The 19,620-nt window shown below is 37.7% G+C and overlaps 1 protein-coding gene across 1 annotated transcript; it reads right to left on the bottom strand.

Moving 5' to 3' along the window:
* Positions 1-3,988: 3,988 nt before the first annotated feature.
* LOC145666282 (histone-lysine N-methyltransferase SETMAR-like) lies at positions 3,989-4,522 on the bottom strand. The gene has a single exon (XM_081733346.1). The coding sequence runs from the start codon at positions 4,520-4,522 to the stop codon at positions 3,989-3,991; it is 534 nt and encodes a 177-aa protein (XP_081589472.1).
* Between the last annotated feature and the right edge of the window lie 15,098 nt (positions 4,523-19,620).

Raw genomic sequence — 19,620 nt, 5'->3', positions numbered from 1 at the left:
GCGAGGGTTGCAGGGTTAAAGAAAAATCACGTAATGCCATTAACTGAACCATAACTTGACAGATTATTGAAAAATGCTCTTATTTGAAGAAAGGAAAGAATAAAAATATATCACACCATTTTTTTCCTCCCGAATTCGAACTCACTCTAGCTGGGTGTAGTACATTCTTGTAATACTCATGCCAAACTTTTGGAAACAATTTCAATAACGTAACAAGATATTCGTATTTAAAAAAAAAAAAAAAAAAAAAAAAAAAAAAAAAAAAAAAAAAAAGTAATCACAACTGAGGAACATGATCTGGCCATACAGACTGTTGTTAACCTTTACGTAAACACACATGAAAATGTTTCATTGAAGTAACCCATGATTATTTTTTTTCTTCGCACTTAGATATGAACTACTTTTGACATAGATGCATGTTCACTGCTACGTTCCTTGCAAGGACGCGAAAGAGTGAAACGACGTTCACATGTTAACACCTTAAAGTTTTGAAATTTTCAAAGTTCACATTGAGAGCGGTCAAGGGAGTCTTTTGTTTGTAATCCAATTTTGACAATCCCAGGGTGTCATTACAGAAAACATTGGGTGAACTTCTTCCACGCTCAATATAATGACATGTTGAGAATCTAGTTCCAACTGAGTGTGCCCCCCCCACCTTAGCTGCGAGCCTGAATACAGTTAATATTCAGAAATTGTATAAGTATACTTAGCATTGTTTACGTCTAACTCAGAATAATTGAAAGTTATTTTTTATATCAGTAGGGATATTCTTTACATTATTACACACTAGAAAAAATACTCGAATTTTTAAGAAAAGCATTCCAACTCAATTTCAACCTAAAAGTAACTCAGTATAGTCTACCTCTGAGGTACAGATATTACCTGCATCATGTAATTTTCGACACTGTTAGGCAAGACTAATTTTGCACTTGCCGTTTTGGTTTACTACTTTTAAATATCAGGCTTATTGTAATCGATTTTTCTATCAAAGCTTACATATTCAAGAATTTACTTTTATCATTCGCTTATCGCAGGTTATAGTTTGAACTTTTGAACCAAAATTGATAGCAGCTACATCAAACAATCTAGGAAATACGACATTCGTTAAAAAGATATTGATTCTTAATTTTTACCTTGAATCTTTGATAGTTATTGTGCAAGTTCTTCCAACTTCCAAGGTCCTGAACCCAGAAGTGACTCCTAGGACAGGCAGCAAGGAACAATTTTCAAACTGAAAGTACCATTGTGTCGTAGGTAAGAATAACACTTCTAAATTTTAATAATAACGGAAGACGTCCCTGATGTTCGCAAAATTGTAGACAAAATAAATGCGAAATATGGTACGTATCTTCTATTCACTAAAAATATATTTGTTTCCATTTTTTAAAAATACTATACATATTATTAAATGGAAATTTATATGTTCTGATGACTTCCAATGCATTATATATTTTCTGGGCAGTTTATGTCTGTTGTTAGAATAGTATTTCATTGATTTATTGTGAGTTTAGTTGTTCAGCAAACCGATAAATGTCTTCCCTGTTGGTCTATTGGTTAGCGCATGTCTTCGATGCATGCGATCCCGGGTTTGATTTCCGATGGGGGAGAACATTCAAATTTGAACGTATTTCGATGGGTCAGATTCAAACTTAAACTGTAGGTCCACATCTCACATAGCCTCGGTGCTGAAATAGGGCGCTAAATTTCAACAACGAACTGATATGTGCAATGTTTTCGTGTCAATTTTATTGTTGGTTCAGGTCGAGGAAATAGTCACTTTAACACACTTTCCTTAATTTTATCAAGTAAATGCCACTATAGTACCAAAAACGTTTCCTTTCTTTATTCGATTTCTTCAGAGTGAAATGAGAAAAGAAGAAAATTGAAAAATGTATTATATTTCTAATCTCAGAAAACCATTGAGACTAAATATTTGGTTGCCTGGAGTTTACTATCTATTTTGGTACAGAGTTGTATGAAACATGAACCTGTAGTGTAGCGTGACATTTAAGACATACGTATATACCACCAAAATCAAACTCATTATCACACCACGAGCAAGAATGCTATTGTTAACTTTAAGGAAGCTCCACTAGAAATTAAATCGATAAAAATTGAGTAATTTTTTGTTTATCCGAAGAAAATTAGCCCACAATGAAATAGATCAACCGTTCTTAAATATTTGGTTGTTATTGCAAGCTACGAGTTTGATTTGCAACTTAAACAGAATTTTTAGTTTAACCAATTAACAGCCTTGTTAGTTGAGAGGCAGAATCTGGAAAAGTCTTCAAAATAAGGAGTTGGATCAACCCGAAAGAATAAAAGCAACCGTTAGTCCTAAATCATGAAGTCCACTATCCTGATCATTTCTAGACCGCCGGTCGCTTGATACGAGCGGAAGTTACCCCCATACACCCCCTCCCCCTCTACTGAAGCTAAGAAAGTTACCGTTTCTAATAAAAAGGCCATATCTCCGAAACTATCAACATTTTAAAGAATTTCTTTTTCCGGTTTTATCTGTAAGGTGTGCTTTACGATTTTGTCTATTCATGCTTTGGATAGACCCAACGGTTTTTCGGAAAATTTAACATAAACATTAAAAACTGACATATTTTGTCCTTAATATTTTCTTTTTAACTCTGTATCTCCCCAATAAGTTGAGATATAGAAAAAAATCCCTAATTAAAAAAAAAAATGTAGAGCATTAAATTATCTTTCCAACGGTACCAATATTGTTAGGTTTACTTCCAAAAATAGAAGTACAGCGAGGTAAGTTTGAAGGTAAGTGCGCTTTGATTCGAATGCTGATGCTCCGAATGGCACCACTGAATTTCATCTCACGTCTGTCAATAAAGGTTTTGTTTCCGAGATAAAAGCTGATTTGTTCCCCAATATTTGAAGAACAGATCTTACCCTTCTCCCTTGAGCTCTCCTGCACTGTCATGATTATTTCTGGATCTAGAGACACTTGATACGACCGTGCGTTAAGGATCACAAAATTTTGAGACAACTAGAGATGTCTTTTATAGGGTTAAAATCCATTTATAGTTGATATTCAGGTTGATTCAAATTTTTCAACTCTATTTGTGTGCAGTATTTCCACCGGTCGTTGAAAGTAATTCCTTATTTCTTTTAACTAAAATGTTTATCTTATCATAATGAAAAAGCAGAAAATATAAATAATGTAAGAACATATATAAAGATGTCTTAAGTGAGGGCAAACACCATTTACAGGTGATATATAGGGTGATTGATAACATCGTTATACACCTAAAAGGTATTTCTAAAATCAAGAATGGGCCTGTATTTCCTCAATGGACACTTTAAAAAATGTTTTTTGCAGAAACTTCAATAACTATATCTGTATGTAATTTATGAGAATATTACATCGAACTTCATTAAATATGAGGACCATGCCGAAAGTTTTTAGTTCTGACCACAAGAAGCATCGTACTGGAACCAAACATTTACAGTTTTTCAAAGTACTCTCCACGGACACGAATACACTTTTGCATCCTTTCAAACCACTTAGAAAACTGTTCATTCCACACATTTTCGTCTGTATTGTCCACAGACTCCAAATAAGCACCAATCGCATCATCATCCGATGAAAAGCGACGTCCACGCAAGTGTTCCTTCACTTTAGGAAACAAAAAAATCGCGCAAGGCCAAGTCCGGCGAATAGGGTGGATGTGGCAGCACTCTGACTCTTTCCTGGTTCAAAAAGTCTAGTTCTTGCAGCACTGTGGACACTTGCATTGTCATGACGCAACAGAAGATGACCGAGTTTTGATCTTGGATGTTGGGCCTTCCATTTCTTGAACACAGTGGGAAGACAAATTGTTGAGTACCTCTCAGCATTCACCGTACGCCGATTGTCAAGTACAACAGTCGCAACATGTCCCTTCCGTGAGAAAAAAGAAACCATTTTCTTTCCAACACTCCGAGGTCTCTTTACTTTGGTTGGGGGATCTTCATTCTCGAAGCATCACACTTGCGACTGCTGCTTGGTAAGCGGATTATAATGATAAATCCACGTTTCGTTATCCGTGACGATGTTGTAAACATCACGACTTGCCCCTTGGTTGAATTTATTCAACATAAATTGACACCATTCCACACTACCCTCTTTTGCCCTTTCCGTGAGTAAATGGGGGACCCAACGAGAACACCTTTTCCTGAGACCCAAGTGTTCATGCATAATTGTCTGCGCTGCTGTTGACCCAATGTTGAGAGTCGCTTCGATCTTTAGGAAAGATACATGGGGATCATCTTTCACCATTTGCCTCACAGCTTCGATGTTTTTGAGAATCACTGCAGTGTTTGGCCGTCCGGAACGAGGTTCATCTCCAAGTGACGTATGCCCCCTTTTAAATTCCCGAAACCAATTTCCAACACTGGCTCGCGAAGGAGCAGATTCCCCAAAAGTATTCACCAAAGTTTCAAGGCACTGCTCCGCGGTTAAGCTCTTCTTGTAATCATTGAAAATCTCAGCGCGAAAGTCACGTCTTGACAGCTCCATGGCTATTAGGTCACGCGCGCTTCCTTATCTTTCTTATCTCTGACCATGCTATCACAGACTCATTGTTGCAATTGATGGCTGAAAGACAAAATATCGAATGTAATAAAAAAAAATGTGGCTGTGATGTTAGATTATTGTGCTGCTAAAAACTTTCGGCATGGCCCTCATAGGGTAAATGTGCCAGTCCTCGACCACCTAACTCACTTTCTTATCGTCTTTAATCGTTTTTCACTCAATGGAACAACTTAAGAGGATGCAAGTAGCTCACGTGTGTTCCTAAAACTATATTTTATTTATACTTTATCCAAAATTGAGATAACTTATACCATTTATGTAATATTAGTCGGAAAAACACCAGTAACTGATTTCTTTTAGTGTTCGACCATTTTTCGTTAGTGTTCGACCGCCTACTGTTTAGTCACCGACCACTACTCGGTTAATGTGCTTTTAATTACAGTATGAAAGCTAAAGCATAACTTTACTAAACTAATAGCATCTGTAGATGTTACATAATTAGTTTTTCAGGTATCACTTCGCAATTTCGCACAATAGTCGCTGAGATTAAGTAATTTTGTGATAATTTTGTCAAGAAAGAGACCACCAAATTCATTTAAGGTTCAGTGGAATGCAGCACCAAACATGCTTCGTCTTCTCTGGGTTGAACGGCTATAAACCCCATCTTCTAAATTCATTTTTAATTACTAATTGTGTTGCTACCTTGTATATCACTCTTTTAATTAGTGGTGCAGAAATAACACGTGTAACATTTTACTCAGTTTCCATGTATAACTCTCGAAAACGATTTGAACACAGATACGTCGCAGGGTTGAAGAATATGTGTGCTGTTTGGTGGAAGGCAGTAGAGTACTATAGCATGGCTGGAACAAAATTCGGTGACTTCCATTGCCAAGTGAGTCTTGTGGCCGTCGATTAGCAGAAGGACTGGTTTCCTAATAGCGGGATATTCACCCATTTTAGGAAGGTGTTTACTATCCATTCGTAGTGTTTCACTTCGCATCCAGCCGCTATCTGACCTGACCTGCCTATGAAAATCTCTGAAGAAACTGCACTGATGACGTCCTTTGGAAGATGTCTTACATACAGATATACGAATATCGGGGATACAATTTCTCCTGCTGCGGAAAAAGTGCAAAGCAGTGTTAATGTTTCTTTCTCGTTGCCCTTCACCTCGTACATATTTTTCCACGCTTTGGACCCCAACGCTTTTCTTGATTTGGGACACAGTTGAAATGTGGATTCATCAGCATTAAATATTCGCTCAGAATCATTTAGAATATCAGATTGTCCCGTTTGTTTCAAGTATTTCTCAAGGTCCTAAAACCACAAGCGAATGTTTCCCTCGGTTACAGCGTATTGCGCCTTGTTCAAAGTTTAGGGACACGATTTGTGGGTGTCTCCTCAAGTAAGTGTAGTACCAGGTTTCACCAGCTCAATTGTCTTTGAACGGTGTTTTGCGTTTTTCTGAATCGACAATTTTTTAACACTGTTCAGAAGATCGTATTTCTTCTGTAGAAAGCTCTTATGCTCACATTAAGGAGCCAGTTTGCTAATCCCTCTTTTTCTTTCTGTGTTAGGTATGGTTCTGGATCTATTTTTCGCTTTTTGGGACTGTGACCATGAAATTTATCCATCAGCGTTACCCGAGGGATTCCATAGATTACTGATGCCTTTCGTATGTAGCGCTTTTGCGACAAGCCTCCAGAGCTTTTTGTAGATCCTCGTTTGAATAAGCTGGCAGTTTAAGTTTAGGCCTACTCACTCATTAGCTCTGAAAGAAACAAAACTTCATAAGGACATGCAAGGAAAACAGATGTATTCCAGACGTAAGCTGATAGTAGCTATTCTGCTAACAATATTTGAATGTGTTCCACGACGAAGCGAGGATAGTGTAGTTCAATATTAAACGAATTTGACCAAATATAATAAATTTATTATTCAAATTAAATGTCATACCCTAACAGTGCAGTTAATTTTCTATGAAAATGTTGGGAAACTACATGAATATTCACTTACTTGAATTTGAATTTATTTTATGGTCTTAAGGCATCTACGGTTCCGACCGTGATAGGTTGGGGGAGAGAATGTTGGAAGTTAGACACCCAGGGCCTATTTTGATGATACCATCCCAGCATTTGCATGGTGTGACTGAGGAAAAACTCGAAAGAACTCAGTCAAGATGGTCGACCGCTGGGATCGAACCGAGGACCTTTTGAATGCTAAGCTAACGCTTTACTATTTTTTTCAAAGTTCGTATCAGCCGAGACATTAAGCCTGAATGCTTCTCGAGCCAATTGGAGGTAATCCAATCCTGATAGGGACACGAACACAGAAATATCGAGGACAATTAAAAATAACCTTGCTCTTGAGAGGGATTCGAACCCTCAGTGGATTGCCTCTTCACCATTACCACTGAGTCACGGCCATTCGGTGAATATTCATGTATTAACGATAAGACTCAGCAGATGATTATACAAATGTAAATTGATCACTGAATTGGTGTTTGAATCAAGAAATTCTGCGAGAAAGTACAAACGCAAAGCATGGTCGGACACTGAGAAAGAAACAGCTAATCTTCGACCAGTACAAATGTATTACGAAAAGTAGTGGTCGAACATTAGTAAATGTTTTCGTATTCCAGTATAACTTCAGAATTGGTAACTAGGTACTCATTTCATGCAGATGAATCGAAAGTTAGTCGTTATTGATATTTCTACAATTTTTCACTGCTCGACCACCCTGTGGTCGAACACTAGTTAACAAAGAATATTTCATAAGTCATTATCCGACCACTACATTTTATTGATTTATTCTTCATACCTTACAGTTATCACTAAAATTTAATTACTAAAATATGCTATATAGTTCCATGTAACAGAATAATATGCGCATTTCTTACCTGGTGAGATAAAACTATGGAAAAGCACGAAAAACAGGGCGCTGTCGTTCCCATTTGCAACAGATTAAAGTTGTTGAAAACTCACAAGTAAACCTTACGTTTGGGTGAATCGAGTTGCTGACTGAGACACATATGAAAAAGTAGTACTAAATGTGGTCAGTATTTCAGTGAAGTTGTAGGTGCGAAGCTCCAGGGGTTTAGGAGATACAGCTACCACAACATCACATGGAAGTACAGAATAGTCTTCATACAGTTGGAGGTAAAAGCTCTGTAAGACCTCTTGTAACGACAAAAGGTGAATAACAAATACATGGATACATATTAGGACTAGGGGGAAGTCATATAATATGGGTATACCTGACGGCGGCCATCTTGAAATCCGCCATTTTGAATTAAGTTTAAGTTTTTAAAATAGGAATAGGGTCATGTGATACATGATTTAAGACGCAAATTTAATCAGAAGAACAATGGTGACGTTAATTTTGATTTACGCGCAATTGGTAAAAAGTTACAGGGAAATTAAATATTGTTTCAGCATATGTATTAGTCATTTACCCCACCTTGTAAATTTTGTGTTAATGATAATAATTAAATAAAAAGAAAATGGATAAATATTAGATTTATGGTATGAGTTGCCTTGATGGCGGCCATGTTCAAATCCGCCATTTTGAACAGACAAGGTGAGCAATAGTACAGTGAGGACAAGAGCGAGCAAGAAATAGATGTGAACAGGATACAAGAAAAACAACGAAATGGCGTGCAAGTACAGCATCAAACAACTAACATTGTAACGCCACCATTGTATTTCTGATTAACTTCTAGCCCGAAGTCATCTATTGCATTACTCTATTCCCATTTAATTTTGTGCTGGTTAATGATAAAGCAAAAATGGTTATACCGTTGGATTTATAGTAAAATTTGCTATTAATAAGGTCTCACTGTTATGCGTTTTGTTTAAAACTTTTGTCTGATTCAAAATGGCGGATTTGAACATGGCCGCCATCAAGGCAACTCTTATCATAGACCTAATATTTATCCACCTGCTTTTTATTTAATTATTATCATTAACACAAAATTTACAAGGCGGGGTAAAGGACTAATACATATGCTGCAACAATACTTAATTTCCCTGTAACTTTTTACCAATTGCGCGTAAATCAAAATTAACGTCACCATTGTTCTTCTGATTAAATTTGCGTCTTAAATCATATATCACATGACCCTATTCCTATTTTAAAAACTTAACCTTAATTCAAAATGGCGGATTTTAAGATGGCCGCCGTCAGGTAGACCCTTATTATATGACTTCCCCGTAGTCTTAATATGTACCCATATATTTGTTATTCACCTTTTGTAGTTACAAGAGGTCTTACAGAACTTTTACCTTTAACTGTATGAAGATTATTCTGTACCTCCATGTGATGTTGTGGTAGCTGTATCTCCTAAACCCCTGGAGCTTCGCACCTACAACTTCACTGAAATACTGACCACATTTAGTACTACTTTCTCATATGTGTCTCAGTCAACAACTCGATTCACCCAAACGTAAGGTTTACTTGTCAGTGCGTCTTCCGTAGGCATACATTTGATTGGCTATTACCGAATGCATGTGCAATATATTTTGACAGTATCTTTGTGATTTGTTCAGAATAAGCTGCAATTCAATTATAACGGAAAAGCATGCATTTTTATCGGAAAATAAGCCTAATATATGGTTCTAAAGTGAAAAGTGGTCGGCAACTAGGGGGTGGTCGAAGACTGGCACAACCACCCTACTTACTAATTACTGGAAACAAACAGAACTATAATAATATTCTACATTATCATATCAAATCTGCGCAAAATATTTGTAAAATTACATATTTCTTTAGTCTTGGGAGTCCTCATCAGATGAATCATTTTCTGGTACGTAGATAAGTGTTTATAAGTAAGTTATAACGCTTGTTACTATTACAGCTACATGTTCTAATGCACTCCACTAAAGCTGCCACACACTTGCAATTGTTTGTGTCCCACATATGTTTACAAGACTAACTCTGGGCAACTTTTATGCATAGATTCCTGAGTGCTCCATTTGGGCACCAATTTTTTCATTCGTAGTTCGCCAACCAAAATGTTCGGGTTGAAGGAAGTCAATATTCGAAATGAAATGAAATCTTTAAGTTTAACGTCCCACGGTTATGCCGGTTAGGCTAAAGGAGACGGTGATGATGAGAGATGAGTGAAATGGTGGAATGAAGAAAGTGGGAGGAAACGGGAGAACCCCGAGAAAACCCACGCACACGGTGTTTGTCCACCACAAAGTTCACTTGGCGGGGTCTGGGATCGAACCCGGGACCCCAAGCACCAGAGGTGAAGTCAATATTCGAGTCGCTGGCGTGTCGCCTAATGTGTCTTTGAAGGTGTGCTCGCTTGATGTGGAGCACTAGACCACCCTTCATTGGTGGAAGATAGTCTGCTTTTTTGTGACTGACCACATCAACATAGACAGCACTGATCGAAGATTTTTGTGAATTGGTGTAGAGATTCACCACAAATTCTGCACGTGCTATCGTCCCATCATCCACATTACCAGATCCTAAGTTACATAGCAAGTATGATTTTTTTAAATATACATTCCATGCTTTCTTTCCAATTTCTGCAAACTGACTGATGGTGATTTGGCGGATATTTTTGTAAAATGTGTGCTGAACTTTCTAAACAGGGCGTGCTCACGAATTGATAGTTTATTCGACCATAACAATCCATGTTCTATTAAAGGAGGGACAAGATTTAGGCGAACAGCAAGTACTTACTGACTGATTCGGAGAAGTATTGAAGGTCGAGATTGTCCGCTTCCTCAGCAGTGGAAATGTTTTATTGATTTGCCTGAAAGCAAATCTTACCTCGCAGCATTTCTTTCTTTAGAGCTGATTAGGTTCTGTAGATAAACATTGAAAGACGAACAGTTAGGTATCACATCGGGTGGATTTACAGACTTACTTCACGTGGAGTCATCACAGGGAGACAACCTACCATTGAAATCTAAGCATAAATAGGCTGGTACGACGATAATACTTCATGCATAAAATAGTTCAAGGAACGGTTATAAGCAACTGCTCATTGACTGAAAAGACACCGAAGTTCTTACTCTCCTTATACATTTTTTAAAACTATTAAGGCAGAAGAAACATGGATGTCTACTAGAACAGCAATAAAATTACAATGTGTTCTCATCCACACAATTGTGAATGAGCTCAAAGATGAAATATGCCAATCCTTGCCAGCATTCCATGTATAGCGACACCACCAATCAATTCGCAGGAATTGAAAAAAAAAAGAGCATGGAATGTATATTTAAAAAAAATCATACTTGCTAACTAACATAGGATCTGGTAATGTGGAAGATGAGACGAAAGCGCGTACAAAAAAATTTGTGGTGAATCTCTACACCGACTCACAAAAATTTTCGATTAATGCTGTCTGTGTTGATATGGTCGGTCACAAAAACTCACACCAACTTTCACCAACGAAGGATGCTCTAATGCTCCGGATCAAGCGATCACACCTTAGTAAGTATTTAATGAAGTTTGATGTAATTTCTCATAAATTACATACAAATAGAGTTATTGAGGTTTCTACAAAAACATTTTTTTAAAGTGACTATTGAGAAAATACAGGCCCATTCTTGATTTTACAAATACATTTCAGGTGTACAACGATGTTATCAATCACCCTATATATATTACCTGTTAATGGTGTTTGCCGGTGACGTGGCGTGACAATTTGACGATTGTTACCGGTTGCTGATACTACAAGTAACTCTTGTTTCTCAATAACAGAAAATCTAGTACTCACTTTTTCTTTCAGAGTATCAGCCATTTCAAACTATAGGCATTGGCAAAGGGGTCAAATTCCACTTCATTTACTCTTGACCTTTTAGAACAATGTGGCTCTTCATGTTCTTTCATTTTTTACTAAATATAATTGAAACTATCTCTCAATGATCTTAGATATTCTTCAAAGTCATCTATTTTCTTTCTGCAGTAACCTACATCATGAACTTTCTTTTGTAAGATATTGAACAAGATTTCTTATCTTGATGTTATAACAGAAAACAGTTCAAGTAAAAAATTGAAGTGAAAACTTTGAAAGGTTTGATAGAATTTTGCTACACAAACTCTGGTTTGAGAACCCTATTCGTCGGTTTTATCCATCATGGATTTAAAGACTCCTAACAGTTCATATTTAAGGCTATACAGCACATCATTTACCCTACTCCTATAGTTCCATATCTTGTGTTTGAGACTATTGAGATACTTTTGTTGACTACATAATCTAGAGCATTTGTTCTTTTTGAAGACTTCGAGGAAAAAGAAGCAAGTCCCAACACAATTAAAAAAAAAAAAAAAACTTATGCCCTTTTCCAGTAGCGTAACTTGAAGGTTCAGTGCCCCCGCAACCTTTAGTTATGCGCCCTAGTTTCTATATATTTTTCGCCCCTGGAGCTCGTGCGCCCTCCGCCGCGAGGGTTGCGGGGGTGCTATTTACGCCTATGCCCTTTTGAATAATCAACGGACTTTTCTAAAACTAAATTAAGTCTATGGGCATAAGAATGAAAATATAATTAACAAGAGGCTGCAGTTCCCTACCTCACCAACCATAACTGGAGTTTCATCGTATGTTTGAGCAACAAGTTTTCCGTATTGAAAATTAGTTAGACAGCGAAACTGCGGCACGATGAAGACGAATGCACAGTTCTTTTTCAACAGATCAAACTGCATCGAAGTCCAAATTCAACTAGTAGGTTAGCGGCTAGAGTTGGAAATTTGTTGCATCGAAAGTTTACTATACTAAATTAGAAACAAAATATTTTCAACTTAATTAGCATAAATCCTAAATAATAATAATTACTCGAATTGGAAGGAGCGCGGGCAACACCTCTGCTTTGCTCTAACTATCATTACTATTCCCCCTTGCTCTTGAAACAGTTCCCATATAGCACAATGTGTTTCATCAATAGGCATTTCTGTATATTTAATGACACTTCAGGGACTGACAATATCTTTGCTCCTTCAGGCATGAGACAACCATCTAAATTTATATACTGTTTAAACAAAAATAAAATCTCAATAAAAAAAAAAAATGCCCATAAGCTCAAATTAACATTCAATGAGAAACTTTATTTTGAATCAAAGTAAACCTATATTAAATTTTTGTTAGAATATCCTATGGAATATATTCTTCTTGTTCACTGTTGCTGTATTATTCAAATTTAAAGATAACGTATTAGCATACAAAAGTTGTGTAAAAATGATAGATTAACATATAAATAATGCACTAGAACATGTTTCCAGTAGCATGTGTTAAATGCTATTAGTATGAAGAACCTGCTACTTATATTTGTCCGAAATTGTATGCTGTTAAGACAATGAAATAATCTTATGAATACTGAAATTACAGCCAAGTTTCTATCCTTAGAATGGGGAAGCAAACGAAACAGTATAGTAGAATTACCGTCCGCTCGATCCTCTACAGCGAGAGGAGAGCGAATAGACTCCTAAGCGGGCGGTGAGTAGAATATACATGTTGATGATATTCTAGATTCTCCTTATTTTGACAGGGAACGTTCCTATTTTTTCCTGTTCCACTCAGCCGAACGGTAACATAAGGGCCATTCCGAAAATCCAAATACGAGTCCACAGGATGCTTCTCGCTGACACACTGAAAGGTGCTTCTGGAGTGAATGACCGCTATCGGGGTTCGCGTTACCTCTGAAATCCTGCGGTATCAACAACAGTGTGCTCCTATTTGGTGTTGGCATGTTGCATTTGTTCACAATGTAAATGAAGCATAGGCCATCCAAACTTAAAAAAGAAGAAGAAGAAGAAAAAGAAAGAAAGAAAAGAAAAAGGAAAATGTAAACATCTTCCCATGTCGATAATGAAATTTGAAGATATATGAAAACAACAAAAAAACTAATATTTTTACCGTTACCGCCGGTAACAGCGGTAATACACACTACACGTCCCTGGTGTTTGCCCTCACTTAAGATATCTTTACATTTTTCATTATGGTAAGACAAACATTTTAGTTAAAGAAATAAGGAATTATTTTCAACGACCGGTGGAAATACCGCACACAAATATGATAGAATTGAACAAGAATTTTAGGAATTATCCAAAAATACATCAAAAGAATGCGATGTTGGCCAATAATTAGTTTTAGGATCAGCGGCCACAAAAGTTTGGAACTTAACCTAAATCGAGTTTTCGTTTTTTTTTTTTTTTTAAACGGAATAAGTACATCATACTGAGTAACTTGTTAGCTTTGGTTTGGCTACACTATACGTAGTTCTCAAAATATAGGGCGTACAAGAACGTGTTTGATTCTATGAAATATATTGAAATTTGTGGATCAGGGCCCACAAAATTTTTGAACGGGCCCTAAATCGAGTTTTCGTATTTTTTACGGAATAAGTACATCATATATATATAAGACCTACAAGAATTTTTTTGACTGAAATATTGTGGATCTTTTAATTTAAAAATAAGAATCAAGTGTAATCGTGAATATCAACTGTAAATGGATTTTATCACTATAAAAGACTTCTTTACTTATCTCAAAATTTTGTGATCCTCAACACCCGGTCGTATCAACTGACCGGAGATCTAGAAATAATCATGACAGTGCAGGAGAGTTCAAGGAAGAAGGGTGAGAACCATTCTTCAAATATTTAAAAAACAGCTTTTATCTCGGAAACAACAGACGTGAGATGATTTCATTGACAGACGTGAGATGAAATTCAGTGGTGAAATTCGGAGCATCAGCATTCGAATCAAAGCGCACTTTCCTTCAAACTTACCTCGCTGTACGGCTACTTCTGGAAGTAAACCTAACAATATTGGTGCCGTTGGAATGATAATTTAATGCTCTACAAATTTAACTAGGGATGATTTTTTTTTCTATATCTCAAGTCATTGGGGAGATACAGAGCAAAAAAGAAAATACTAAGGACAAAATATGCTAGTTTTTAATGTTTGTTAAATTTTCCGAAAAACCGTTGGGTCTATCCATAGCATGAATAAACAAAATCGTAAAGTACACCTTACAGATAAAATAGGAAAAAGAAATTTATTAATATCTTGATTAGTTTCGGATATGGCATTTTATTAGAAACGCTAAGTTTTTTTTTACCTTCAGCAGAGGGGGAAGGGGTGTACGGGGTCAACTTCCGCTCGTATCAAGCGACGGTGGTCTAGAAATGATCAGAATAGTGGACTTGATGATTTAGGACCACCGGTTGCTTTCACTCTCTCGGGTTGAACAAAACCTAATAACCACGTGTTCTGCCTCCCGACTGTGTGTGGTTTAGTGAGAATATAACTGCGTGATTTCGTAGCTATATACAAGAAATGGTAAACTAATCAAACGGAATTGAGAGAATTTGTGAATGTTACGTTTGACGATTGACAAACGTATAGAAGAAAAGGATATCTTAAACGTGATATTGACAGGGCTTAAAAAAATCTTGCTTGCAAGTATTCGCCAGCCAAAAAATCTACTATCCAGATCATTTTGCAGTCAGTGCTTTTAACGTATTTGCAGTGATAAATAAACAAAATGATTTTGCGGCACAGTAAACATATCAATACATTTTTTTTTTAAATTTTGTTTATTGATATGTCTTTTACAAATAAAAAAAAGTGAATGGAATTGTTATTTATTATTGAATTCACGTTTTTGATTGATCGGACTTTACGCGTGGCGAGCAGCTGAGTAGATTTTTCAAGGTCTGGGTATTGAACATATCTGTACACAATAAGACATGATATTTCACGCTTATTTTCCACTAATGTTTACTGACTGAAAAAACCTTCTCTGATCGTCATGTTTCCATACAACAATGATAACCCGTCTTTTAACTAGTTTCCACAAATGGTTACATTCTCCATTACTGAGAGGAACGCAGAAGTAAGCATTGTTACATTCTACCCAGTAAGTATTGTCACATTGTACAATTAGTTTTGTAGTGCTTCGACTGGAGAGAAAAAAAATCATTTTTCATAGTGTTTTTCAGTAATCATGTGAGAAGCAGAGATGTTCACCCTCGCGAGGGTGGCCCTCTCCAGGGCATCCTCACCCTCAAGTTCCCTCGCCCATAGTGACGCGAGGACGAGGACAAGTTTTGGCCGCGAGGGGGAGGGTGCGCGAGGGCGAGGAAAAGCTTCGACGAAGAGGGCGAGGGTGCGCGAGGGCGAGGACAAGTTTCGGCAGCGAGGGCGATGGTGCGCGAGGGTGAGGGTGAGGGTGCGCGAGGGCGAGGACAAGTTTCAGCAGCGAGTGTGAGGATGCGCGAGGGCGAGGACAAGCTTCGATGGCGGGGGTGAGGGTGCGCGAGGGCGAGGAAAAGCTTCGACGAAGAGGGCGAGGGTGAACGAGGGTGAGGGCCAAGTGTTACTGCGGGAGCGAGGGTGCACGATGGCTAGAGACAACTTCCTTCCGAAGAACGAGGGCACGCGAGGGAGGAGGACAAGCTTCCTTAAAAGCAACTGTTTTGGAGTTTGCTGTTTGACCTCTTTTGGAGAGAGGCAAAATTTAAAATATCATCTGCCATGTCCCCTAGATGAAAAGTTTGTGTCATAGCAAGGTTATACATTAATCGTATTTGTCCTTTCAATTAATTGCAGTAGACAATTTCTCGTGTGTACGTACATAATTATTAAAAACAATAATGCAAATAAGAATAATATTTGATTTTTCCCATGAAAGTTTCCGGGTAGAAATAGCGCTACATTAAGAAGTAAGTGTGCCTCATTGTTGCCCTCCCTGTGCTGGAGACGTTTTAGGTAAGAAGTGTCTACTACACTGTCATGTTTAAAGAGTGTTGGTAGACAGACAGACAGTCACTCACGTCATTCAGCAGTAAATGACAAGAGCGCTGATATCTAAACAAACACAATCAATGAGAGAACCATCAGAATGCAGTAGATCAGATGGAAAAAGACTTGATGGAATGACTTTGGTTCATAGATGGCTATTTTGCTCTGGACTCTCTCGGACTCGGGCTCACTTTTTTCAACTGGGCTCTCGCTCATTTATTCCTTTGGGAATCGTGCTCGGGCTCACTTCTCTCAGTTGGACTCGCGCTGACTTATTTCATTGGCGCTCGGGGTAGCGCTTAATTATTGAACCCGAGAACGGTTGAGCGCGAATGCCGAGCTAGCGAGCGTTGGGCTCGTGAGTTTAGATGCCCATGAAATGGGCTGGTTAATAGCATACATCCTTCTCCAATGTCCACCACTGATGAAGTTGTTACAATTAATCGGAATTTTTAACTTTTCATAGTTTTGTGACAGCCCAAACTATTAGTCGTCAGTCGATCTGTATGTATTCTGACGTATTAGAGTTAATGTCCCTTTATAATTCATCACCAATGCCGATGCTAAATGGTACGTGAATCTATAGTTTATGGTAGGATCCGAACCACCATAATGCGTTCAAACTTCACTCAAGGGAATCGAACCTGAGACTTGCAGCAAAGCAGACATACTTGCTAGACACTATACTAACTTCCTTTGTATATTTCAATATCATTAACTTTCAGTAATCACCGGTAATCGACCTATAACCAGAGTCGAAGTCTAAGAGGGAGTTATTGAAAATGTTTAATTATCCTAATTTTTATGTAAATATTTCACTTTAGAATATTAGCGTTTAAATACTCCTCTCCCCCATACAACCATTACACACGCTAATACTATGTAACAAGCAGTAACGACTACATATTATCAGGTGCAACATTTAATCAATCCACATATAACATATAAAACATAAAGCTTATAAAATTTTAATTAGTCAGCTGGATTACATCTTATGAAAAAAGTTGAATAATTTCCACCTTATATGTTAGTTGTTTGACGTAACGTAAGCATGAAGGTAAGCTTAGATCTTTGTTCGAAATTCACATTGAAATGATATTCGCAAAGAATCTTCAGTGGGCTGAATCTCTTTCGTTCCAGGTTGTATACAAGACTGCGATAATCGTAGGACGTAAAAATGAAGATTTTATTCCCCAGTCAGAATTTTTAAACTATCCTATCTCTTCAAGTCAATAATTGTCTGTTTTGCATTATTACAAAATAATTCAGTCACTCTACTCCTGTTTTAATAATGTATGGCAGCGTGTAACAAATTGTTGCGAGGTCCTGGGCAAGAAAAGTTTGTGATCGCCCTTTCAGTTTTTAATTGCTAATTATAATAAAATTTCTGGAAATCAATTAATCTACACATTTAATTATTTGTGCTAAAGAAAATAAAGGTTTGTTCTCTTACTTTCCCGTTCCACAATTTCTTTCATCATCATTCACTTGCAATTTCATCCATCTCCTTTAGCAGTTACATAACTCTGGGGCGCTAAACTAAAGATTTCATCTTTTCTTTCATTACTACAATCTTAAAGTTTGCACGACATTATTAATTGTTGAATTGGTGGATTTATAAAAGTCAGTGCTAAATCGTTTTAGGCTCGATAATCTTTCCAAGGTCCCTGGAGGCGCTAAGCTCTGAGCGTGCCATTTAGGGAGTAACGGTGGCTCAGCGATAGAGAAATTACCTTTGTTCGAAGGGTCGCATGTTCGATTCCCGTCCAAGTAAGTTCGTGGGTTTTCTGGGGATTCTCCAGTTTCCTACCACATTCTCATTCAACTATTTCTTTCATCATTCACTTCTGTCTCCTTTAGCATTTAGCTTGCATAATCGTGGTATCTTAAACTAAAGATTTCATTTTTCATTTGCCTTTACGTATTTGTAGTGTAAGGAATCCTTGAGACAACGTTTGAAAGATATCATTTCATAATTGTGGGAATTACTGAAAATAAACTTTCCAACAATGATAGCTGCCAAAAATGAACCAAGACCAAAGTGATAAAGTGCATAAATTGGCCCCTAAGGTAGTTTCTTAAGACAAAATTTCATATTTATGGCAATTATTGAAAAAAAAATTAAAAATTTTAACATTGTTAAGGTAGGACAAATGTATCTCTATTAGTGGTGAATATTAACAATATTTGAGCATCGAAATTAACCTTACAAGCACATTGACACATTTCAGTTTATATTTTAAAATATCAATTAACTTAGATTCACATTCAAATCAATGAAGTCATTCATGTTATAGGTTAGAGTGGGTATATATTTCCGAGTGATAATTCAACAATAGTGTTCTGAAGTATTTTATTTGTTTGCTGACGGAGTTTCAAAATTAAGTTCTTTTGATCTTTCCCTTTGAATTTGTTCAAATTCCTCAGTTACGCTACATACATCAGGGATGGCCAACGTGTTGACTGTCAAATTCTGACAGATAGTCCGCGGCAGTCACTCTACCGCCACTCATCAAACCTTGATTTCACCCTCACCCTCATGAGAGCCGCCCTTGTGTGGCTGAATACTTATGCTTGCATCGTAGTTCAAGGAACATTTTGAAGTAAAGGCATTGGATACTGTTGATAAATGATGTAAACGTCACTATCGACCGAGATCTCCATTGTAACAGTTGTTCCATTTTAGGTGTTCCACAGTAAGTTATACGATGATATGTTTAGTTTCCTTTCTTTAGGACGTATGTTAAGCAAGGGCGGATCCAGGACGGACTTCTGGTGGGGGTGGTGGGTTGTAATACTGCTACTTAGAGCTACTTTTAAGAGCTCCAAACTCTGGGATGCGTTTTATTTGTATATATAAAATAAAGAAGTTTCCTCTTCTGGGGGGGAGCGATCGCCCCCCTGGATCCGCCACTGACGATAAGGAAATAATTCAACAAATAGGTTGAATAATTGATGCTCTGATCCTCACGAAGGAGGCCCTCTCGAGGCCTCCTCACCCTCAATGATATGAGGGCGAGGGTGCGCGAGGGCGAGGAAAAGTTTTGAGCACGAAGGCGAGGGCGAGCGAGGATAATGGACAACTCCTATCGTGAGGGCGAGGACAAGTTTCGACGAAAAGGGCGAGGGTGTGCGAGGGCGAGGAGAAGCTTCGACAGCGAGGGTGAGGGTGCGCGAGGGCGAGGACAAACTTCGATGGCGAGGGTGCGCGAGGGTGAGGACAAGTTTCGGCAGCGAGGGCGAGGGTGCGCGAGGACGAGGACAAGCTTCGATGGCGAGGGTGCGCGAGGACGAGGACAAGTTTTGGCCGCGAGGGCGAT

Source organism: Thermobia domestica, chromosome 12 (genome assembly GCF_964235325.1).
Source record: "Thermobia domestica chromosome 12, izTheDome1.hap1.1, whole genome shotgun sequence".
Lineage (NCBI taxonomy): Eukaryota > Metazoa > Arthropoda > Insecta > Zygentoma > Lepismatidae > Thermobia > Thermobia domestica.
Note: the sequence above shows the minus strand (reverse complement) of the source record. Positions and strands in the feature narration are given on the sequence as shown.